The sequence below is a fragment of the Falco peregrinus genome, chromosome 13 (assembly GCF_023634155.1).
Source record: "Falco peregrinus isolate bFalPer1 chromosome 13, bFalPer1.pri, whole genome shotgun sequence".
In the NCBI taxonomy this organism is placed as follows: domain Eukaryota; kingdom Metazoa; phylum Chordata; class Aves; order Falconiformes; family Falconidae; genus Falco; species Falco peregrinus.
The window spans coordinates 93,973-102,845 of record NC_073733.1 but is presented as its reverse complement, the minus strand read 5'-3'; the positions used below and the strand labels follow the sequence as shown (position 1 = coordinate 102,845).

General features: G+C 64.9%; 1 protein-coding gene across 1 annotated transcript; it reads right to left on the bottom strand.

Moving 5' to 3' along the window:
* Positions 1 to 1,061: 1,061 nt before the first annotated feature.
* On the bottom strand, positions 1,062 to 8,119 carry LOC129785582 (mucin-22-like). Its single transcript, XM_055818195.1, has 9 exons — positions 7,950 to 8,119; positions 7,227 to 7,538; positions 6,467 to 7,115; positions 5,580 to 5,671; positions 3,788 to 4,088; positions 3,467 to 3,539; positions 2,680 to 2,895; positions 1,637 to 2,640; positions 1,062 to 1,145 (listed from the first exon to the last, which is right to left on the bottom strand). The coding sequence occupies exons 1-9, from the start codon at positions 8,117 to 8,119 to the stop codon at positions 1,062 to 1,064; spliced, it is 2,901 nt and encodes a 966-aa protein (XP_055674170.1).
* Positions 8,120 to 8,873: the final 754 nt, after the last annotated feature.

Here is an 8,873-nt window from a genome sequence, read left to right as displayed (position 1 = left end):
CAGAGGTGCTGGCGAACATCGTGGTGGGCCCAGAGGTGCTGGTGAAAGTCGTGGTGTGGACAGAGGTGCTGGCAACTGTCAGGGTGGGCCCAGAGGTGCTGGAGGCCATTGTGGTGGGCCCAGAGCTGCTGTCGGCCATCGTGGTGGGCCCAGAGGTGGTGGTGTCCTTCGTGGTGGGCCCAGAGGTGCTGGTGACAGTCGTGGTGGGTCCAGAGATGCTGGCGACTGTCGAGGTGGGCCCAGAGGTGCTGGAGGCAATTGTGGTGGGCCCAGAGGTGCTAGCGACCATTGTGGTGGGCCCTGTGGTGCTGGTGGCCGTCGTGGTGGGGCCAGAGGTGCTGGTGACCATCGTGGTGGGCCCTGTAGTGCTGGCGACCATTGTGGTTGGCCCAGAGTTGCTGGCGACCATCGTGGTGGCCCCAGAGGTGGTGGTGTCCTTCGTGGTGGGCCCAGAGGTGCTGGTGACAGTCGTGGTGGGCCTAGAGGTGCTGGCGACCGTCGTGGTGGGCCCAGAGGTGCTGGTGACCGTCGTGGTGGGCCCTGAAGTACTGGCGACCATTAGGGTGGGCCCTGAATGGCTGGTGATGGTCGTGGTGGGCCCGGACGTGCTGGAGGCAGTTGTAGTGGGCCCAGAGGTGCTGGAGACCGTCGTGGTGGGCCCAGAGGTGCTGGTGTCCTTCGTGGTGGGCCCGTAGGTGCGGTCGACTGTCGTGGTGGGCCCTGTGGTGCTGGTTACCATCATGGTGGGCCCAGAGGTACTGGTGACAGTCGTGGTGGGCCCAGAGGTGCTGGTGACTGTCGCGGTGGGCCCAGCGGTGCTGGAGGCCATTGTGGTTGGTCCAGAGCTGCTGGTGACCATCGTGGTGGGCCCAGAGGTGCTGGCGACCGTCATGGTGGGCCCAGAGGTGCTAGCGACCATCGTGGTGGGCTCAGAGCTGCTGGTGACCATCGTGGTATGCCCAGAGGTGCTGAAAGTAGTTGTAGTAAGCCCAGAGGTGCTGGCGACAGTCGTAGTGTGGACAGAGGTGCTGGCGACTGTCGTGGTGGGCCCAGAGGTGCTGTCATCCATTGTGGCGGGCCCAGAGGTTCTGGCGACCATCGTGGTGGGTCTTGTAGTGCTGGTGACGGTCGTGGTGGGCCCAGAGCTGCTGGCGACCATTGTGGTGGGCCCAGAGGTGCTGGTAACCGTCGTGGAGGGCTCAGAGGTGCTTGAGGCTGTTGTAGTGGGCCCAGAGGTGCTGGCGACCATCGTGGTGGGCCCAGAGGTTCTGGTGACCGTCGTGGTGGGCCCAGAGGTTCTGGTGAAAGTCGTGGTGTGGACAGAGGTGCTGGCAACTGTCGCGGTGGGCCTAGAGGTGCTGGAGGCCATTGTGGTGGGCCCAGAGGTGCTGCCGGCCATCGTGGTGGGCCCAGAGGTGGTAGTGTCCTTCGTGGTGGGCCCAGAGGTGCTGGTGACCATCGTGGTGGGCTCAGAGGTGTTGGAGGCTGTTGTAGTGGGCCTAGAGCTGCTGGCGACCATCGCTGTGGGTCCAGAGGTGTTGGTGACCGTCGCGGTGGGTTCAGAGGTGCTGGAGGCCATTGTGGTGGGCCCAGAGGTGCTGGCGACCGTTGTGGTGGGCCCAGAGGTGCTGGCGACCGTTGTGGTGGGCCGAGAGGTGCTACTGGCCATTGTGGTTGGCTCAGAGCTAATGGACACCACCATGGTGGGTCCAGAAGTGCTGGTGGCCATAGTGGTGGGCCTAGAGGTGCTGGCGACAGTTCTGGTGGGCCCAGAGCTGCTGCTGACCGTCGTGGTGCGCCCAGAGGTGCTGGCGACCGTCGTGGTGGGCCTAGAGGTGCTGGTAACGGTCGTGGTGGGTCCAGAGGTGCTGGCGACTGTCGATGTGGGCCCAGAGGTGCTGGAGGAAATTGTGGTGGGCCCAGAGCTGCTGGCGACCATTGTGGTGGGCCCTGTAGTGCTGGTGACGGTCGTGGTAGGCCCAGAGGTGCTGGTGTCCTTCGTGGTGGGCCCGGAGGTGCTGTCGACTGTCGTGGTGGGCCCTGTGGTGCTGGTGACCATCATGGTGGGCCCAGAGGTGCTGGTGACTGTCGAGGTGGGTCCAGAGGTGCTGGAGGCAATTGTGGTGGGCCCAGAGGTGCTGGCGACCATCGCTGTGGGCCCAGAGGTGCTGGTGACTGTCAAGGTGGGTCCAGAGGTGCTGGAGGCAATTGTGGTGGGCCCAGGGGTGCTGGCGACAATTGTGGTGGGCCCTGTGGTGCTGGTGGCCGTCATGGTGGGCCCAGAGTTGCTGGCGACCATCGTGGTGGCCCCAGAGGTGGTGGTGTCCTTCATGGTGGGCCCAGAGGTGCTGGTGACAGTCGTGGTGAGCCCAGAGGTGCTAGCGACCATCGTGGTGGGCCCAGAGGTGCTGGTGACCGTCGTGGTGGGGCCAGAGGTGCTGGTGACCATCGTGGTGGGCCCTGTAGTGCTGGTGATGGTCGTGGTGGGCCCGGACGTGCTGGAGGCAGTTGTAGTGGGCCCAGAGGTGCTAGCGACCGTCGTGGTGGGCCCGGAGGTGCTGGTGACAGTCGTGGTGGGCCCAGAGGTGCTGGCGACCGTCGTGGTGGGCCCAGAGGTGCTGGTGACCGTCGTGGTGGGCCCTGAAGTACTGGCGACCATTAGGGTGGGCCCTGAATGGCTGGTGATGGTCGTGGTGGGCCCGGACGTGCTGGAGGCAGTTGTAGTGGGCCCAGAGGTGCTGGAGACCGTCGTGGTGGGCCCAGAGGTGCTGGTGTCCTTCGTGGTGGGCCCGTAGGTGCGGTCGACTGTCGTGGTGGGCCCTGTGGTGCTGGTTACCATCATGGTGGGCCCAGAGGTACTGGTGACAGTCGTGGTGGGCCCAGAGGTGCTGGTGACTGTCGCGGTGGGCCCAGCGGTGCTGGAGGCCATTGTGGTTGGTCCAGAGCTGCTGGTGACCATCGTGGTGGGCCCAGAGGTGCTGGCGACCGTCATGGTGGGCCCAGAGGTGCTAGCGACCATCGTGGTGGGCTCAGAGCTGCTGGTGACCATCGTGGTATGCCCAGAGGTGCTGAAAGTAGTTGTAGTAAGCCCAGAGGTGCTGGCGACAGTCGTAGTGTGGACAGAGGTGCTGGCGACTGTCACGGTGGGCCCAGAGGTGCTGTCGTCCATTGTGGTGGGCCCAGAGGTGCTAGTGTCCTTCGTTGTTGGCCCAGAGGTGCTGGCGACTGTCGTGGTGGGCCCAGAGGTGCTGTCATCCATTGTGGCGGGCCCAGAGATGCTGGCGACCATCGTGGTGGGTCTTGTAGTGCTGGTGACGGTCGTGGTGGGCCCAGAGCTGCTGGCGACCATTGTGGTGGGCCCAGAGGTGCTGGTAACCGTCGTGGAGGGCTCAGAGGTGCTTGAGGCTGTTGTAGTGGGCCCAGAGGTGCTGGCGACCATCGTGGTGGGCCCAGAGGTTCTGGTGACCGTCGTGGTGGGCCCAGAGGTTCTGGTGAAAGTCGTGGTGTGGACAGAGGTGCTGGCAACTGTCGCGGTGGGCCTAGAGGTGCTGGAGGCCATTGTGGTGGGCCCAGAGGTGCTGCCGGCCATCGTGGTGGGCCCAGAGGTGGTAGTGTCCTTCGTGGTGGGCCCAGAGGTGCTGGTGACCATCGTGGTAGGCTCAGAGGTGCTGGAGGCTGTTGTAGTGGGCCTAGAGCTGCTGGCGACCATCGCTGTGGGTCCAGAGGTGTTGGTGACCGTCGCGGTGGGTTCAGAGGTGCTGGAGGCCATTGTGGTGGGCCCAGAGGTGCTGGCGACCGTTGTGGTGGGCCCAGAGGTGCTGGCGACCGTTGTGGTGGGCCGAGAGGTGCTACTGGCCATTGTGGTTGGCTCAGAGCTAATGGACACCACCGTGGTGGGTCCAGAAGTGCTGGTGGCCATAGTGGTGGGCCTAGAGGTGCTGGCGACAGTTCTGGTGGGCCCAGAGCTGCTGCTGACCGTCGTGGTGCGCCCAGAGGTGCTGGCGACCGTCGTGGTGGGCCTAGAGGTGCTGGTAACGGTCGTGGTGGGTCCAGAGGTGCTGGCGACTGTCGAGGTGGGCCCAGAGGTGCTGGAGGAAATTGTGGTGGGCCCAGAGCTGCTGGCGACCATTGTGGTGGGCCCTGTAGTGCTGGTGACGGTCGTGGTAGGCCCAGAGGTGCTGGTGTCCTTCGTGGTGGGCCCGGAGGTGCTGTCGACTGTCGTGGTGGGCCCTGTGGTGCTGGTGACCATCATGGTGGGCCCAGAGGTGCTGGTGACTGTCGAGGTGGGTCCAGAGGTGCTGGAGGCAATTGTGGTGGGCCCAGAGGTGCTGGCGACCATCGCTGTGGGCCCAGAGGTGCTGGTGACTGTCAAGGTGGGTCCAGAGGTGCTGGAGGCAATTGTGGTGGGCCCAGGGGTGCTGGCGACAATTGTGGTGGGCCCTGTGGTGCTGGTGGCCGTCATGGTGGGCCCAGAGGTGCTGGTGACCATCGTGGTGGGCCCTGTAGTGCTGGCGACCATTGTGGTGGGCCCAGAGTTGCTGGCGACCATCGTGGTGGCCCCAGAGGTGGTGGTGTCCTTCGTGGTGGGCCCAGAGGTGCTGGTGACAGTCGTGGTGAGCCCAGAGGTGCTAGCGACCATCGTGGTGGGCCCAGAGGTGCTGGTGACCGTCGTGGTGGGCCCTGTAGTACTGGCGACCATCGGGGTGGCCCCTGAATTGCTGGTGATGGTCGTGGTGGGCCCGGACGTGCTGGAGGCAGTTGTAGTGGGCCCAGAGGTGCTAGCGACCGTCGTGGTGGGCCCGGAGGTGCTGGTGACAGTCGTGGTGGGCCCAGAGGTGCTGGCGACCGTCGTGGTGGGCCCAGAGGTGCTGGTGACCGTCGTGGTGGGCCCTGAAGTACTGGCGACCATTAGGGTGGGCCCTGAATGGCTGGTGATGGTCGTGGTGGGCCCGGACGTGCTGGAGGCCATTGTGGTGGGCCCAGAGCTACTGGTGACCATCGTGGTGGGCCCAGAGGTGCTGGCGACCGTCATGGTAGGCCCAGAGGTGCTAGAGACCATCGTGGTGGGCTCAGAGCTGCTGGTGACCATCGTAGTGGGCCAAGAGGTGCTGGAAGCAGTTGTAGTGGGCCCAGAGGTGCTGGCGACCGTTGTGGTGGGCCCAGAGGTGCTGGTGAAAGTCGAGGTGTGGACAGAGGTGCTGGCAACTGTCGCGGTGGGCCCAGAGGTGCTGTCGGCCATCGTGGTGGGCCCAGAGGTGCTGGCGACAGTCGTAGAGTGGACAGAGGTGCTGGCGACTGTCGCGGTGGGCCCAGAGGTGCTGGAGGTTGTTGTAATGGGCCTAGAGGTGCTGGTGTCCTTCGTGGTGGGCCCAGAGGTGCTGGCAACTGTCGTGGTGGCCCCAGAGGTGCTGTCATCCATTGTGGCGGGCCCAGAGGTGCTGGCGACCATCGTGGTGGGTCTTGTAGTGCTGGTGACGGTCGTGGTGGGCCCAGAGCTGCTGGCGACCATCGTGGTGGGCCCAGAGGTGCTGGAAGCAGTTGTAGTAGGCCCAGAGGTGCTGGCGAACATCGTGGTGGGCCCAGAGGTGCTGGTGAAAGTCGTGGTGTGGACAGAGGTGCTGGCAACTGTCGCGGTGGGCCCAGAGGTACTGGAGGCCATTGTGGTGGGCCCAGAGGTGCTGTCGGCCATCGTGGTGGGCCCAGAGGTGGTGCTGTCCTTCGTGGTGGGCCCAGAGGTGCTGGTGACCATCGTGGTGGGCCCTGTAGTGCTGGCGACCATTGTGGTGGGCCCAGAGGTGCTGCTGATCGTCGTGGTGGGCCCAGAGGTGGTGGTGTCGTTCGTGGTTGGCTCAGAGGTGCTGGCGACAGTCGTGGTGGGCCCAGAGGTGCTGGCGACCGTCGAGGTGGGCCCAGAGGTGCTGGCGACCATTGTGGTGGGCCCAGAGGTGCTGGTGACCGTCATGGTGGCCCCAGAGGTGCTGGCGACCGTCATGGTGGGCTCAGAGGTGCTGGCGACCGTCGTGGTGGGCCCAGAGCTGCTGTCGGCCATCGTGGTGGGCCCAGAGGTGCTGGCGACCGTCGTGGTGGGCCCAGAGGTGCTGGTGACCATTGTGGTGGGCCCAGAGGTGCTGGTGACGGTCATGGTGGGCCCAGAGGTGCTGGCGACTGTCGTGGTGGGCCCAGAGGTGCTACTGGCCGTCGTGGTTGGCTCAGAGCTAATGGACACCACCGTGGTGGGTCTAGAGGTGCTGGTGGCCATTGTGGTTGTCTCAGAGGTGCTGGCGACCATCATGGTGGGCCCAGAGGTGCTGGCGACAGTCGTGGTGGGCCCAGAGCTGCTGGTGACAGTCGTGGTGGGTTCAGAGGTGCTGGAGACCATCATGGTGGGCCCAGATGTGCTGGTGACCGTCGTGGTGGGCCCAGAGGTGCTGTCGGGCATTGTGGTGGGCCCAGAGCTGCTGGCAACAGTCATGGTGGGCCCAGACGTGCTGGTGGCCGTTGTGGTAGCCTCAGAGGTGCTGGCAACAGTCGTGGTGGGCCCCGAGGTGCTGGCGACAGTCGTGGTGGGCCCAGAGGTGCTGAAGACAGTCGTCGTTTGTCCAGAGTTGCTGGTATCCATCGTGGTGGGCCCAGAGGTGCTTGCGACTGTCGTGGTGGGCCCAGGTGTGCTGGCGACAGTTGTGGTGGGCCCGGAGGTGCTGGACGTCGTCATGGTGGGCCCGAATGTGCTGGCGACTGTCATGGTGGGCCCAGAGGTTTTGGTGTCCATCGTGGTGGGCTCAGAGGTGCTGGTGTACATTGTGGTGGGCTCTATAGTGCTTGCCACCGTCGTGGTGGGCCCAGACATGCTGGTGGCTTTTGTGGTGGGTCCAGAGGTTCTGGTGTCGTTTGTGATGGGCCCTGTACTGTTGGTGACACTCGCGGTGGGCCCAGACGTGCTGGCAACCGTCGTGGTGGGCCCAGACGTGCTGGTGACCGTCGTAGTGGGCCCAGGGGTGCTGGTGACCTTCGTGGGGCGCCCAGAGGCACTGGTGACAATCGTGGTGGGCCCAGACGTGCTGGTGACCGTCATTGTGGGTCTAGAGCTGCTGGCACCAGTCGTGGTAGGCCCAGAGCTGCTGGTAGCCATTGTGGTAGGCCCAGAGGTGCTGGTGGCCGTCGTGGTGGGCCCGGAGCTGCTGGCGGTCATTGTGTTGGGCCCTGTGGTGCTGGTGACCATCGTGGTGGGTCCGGAGGTGCTGGCGACCGTTGTGGTTGGGCTAGAGCTGCTGGCAACAGTCATGGTCGGCCCAGACGTGCTGGTGACCATTGTGGTAGCCTCAGAGGTTCTGGCAAAAGTCGTGGTAGGCTCAGGGATGCTGGCAACCATCGTGGTGGGCCCGGAGGTGCTGAAGACAGTCGTCGTTGGCCCAGTGGTGCTGGTGTCCATCGTGGTGGGCCCAGAGGTGCTGGTGACCTTTGTGGTGGTCCCAGTGGTGCTGTAGGCCGTTGTGGTGGGCCCGAAGGTTCTGGCGACCGTCATGGTGGGCCCAGAGGTGCTGGTGACGGTCGTGGTGGGCCCAGAGGTGCTGTCGGGCATTGTGGTGGGCCCAGAGCTGCTGGCGACCATCGTGGTGGGCCCAGAGGTGCTGTCGGGCATTGTGGTGAGCCCAGAGGTGCTGGTGACCGACGTGGTGGGCCCAGAGCTGCTGGCGACCATCGTGGTGGGCTCAGAGCTACTGGTGACCGTCGTGGTCAGCCCAGGGATGCTGGTGACGGTTGTGGTGGGCCCAGAGGTGCTGGAGGCCATTGTGGTGGGCTCAGAGCTACTGGTGACCGTCGTGGTGGTCCCTGTGGTGCTGGTGACCGTTGTGGTGGGCCCAATGCTACTGGTGTCCTTTGTAGTGGGTCCTGTAGTGCTAGTGACCGTCGCGGTGGGCCCAGAGGTGCTGGCGACCGTCGTGGTGGGCCCAGAGGTGCCGGTCGCCGTTGTGGTGGGTCCAGAGGTGCTGGAGACCATTGTGGTGGGCCCTGTGGTCCTGGTGACCATCGTGGTGGGTGCAGAGGTGCTGGTGACAGTCGTGGTGTGGACAGAGGTGCTGGCGACTGTTGCAGTGGGCCCAGAGGTGCTGTCGACCATTGTGGTGGGCCCAGAGGTGCTGGCAACCATTGTGGTGGGCTCAGAGCTACTGGTGACAGTCGTGGTGGGCCCAGCGGTGCTGGAGGTCGTCATGGTGGGCCCAGTGGTGCTGGCGACTGTCATGGTGGGCCCAGAGGTTTTGGTGTCCATCGTGGTGGGCTCAGAGGTGCTGAAGACAGTCGTGGTTGGCCCAGAGGTGCTGGTGTCCATCGTGGTGGGCCCTATAGTGCTTGCGACTGTCGTGGTGGGCCTGGAGGTGCTGGAGACCGTCGTGGTGGGCCCAAACGTGCTGGTGGCTTTTGTGGTGGGCCCAGACGTTCTGGTGTCATTTTTGGTGGGCCCTGTACTGTTGGTGACACTCGCGGTGGGCCCAGACGTGCTGGCAACCGTCGTGGTGGGCCCAGATGTGCTGGTGACCGTCGTGGTGGGCCCAGGGGTGGTGGTGTCCTGTGTGGTGTGCCCTGTACTGTTGGCGACAGTCGTGGTGGGCCCAGAGCTGCTGGTGGCCGTCGTGGTGGGCCCAGAGTTGCTGAAGATGGTCGTCGTTGGTCCAGAGGTGCTGGTGTCCTTCGTGGTGGGCCCTGTATTGTTGGCGACTGTCGTGGTGGGCCCTGTAGTGCTGGCACCCGTCGTGGTTGGCCCAGAGGTGCTGGCAACCGTCGTGGTGGGTCCAGAGGTGCTGGTGACCATCATGGTGGGTCCAGAGGTTCTGGTGGCCATCGTGGTGGGTCCAGAGGTGCTGGCGACCATCGTG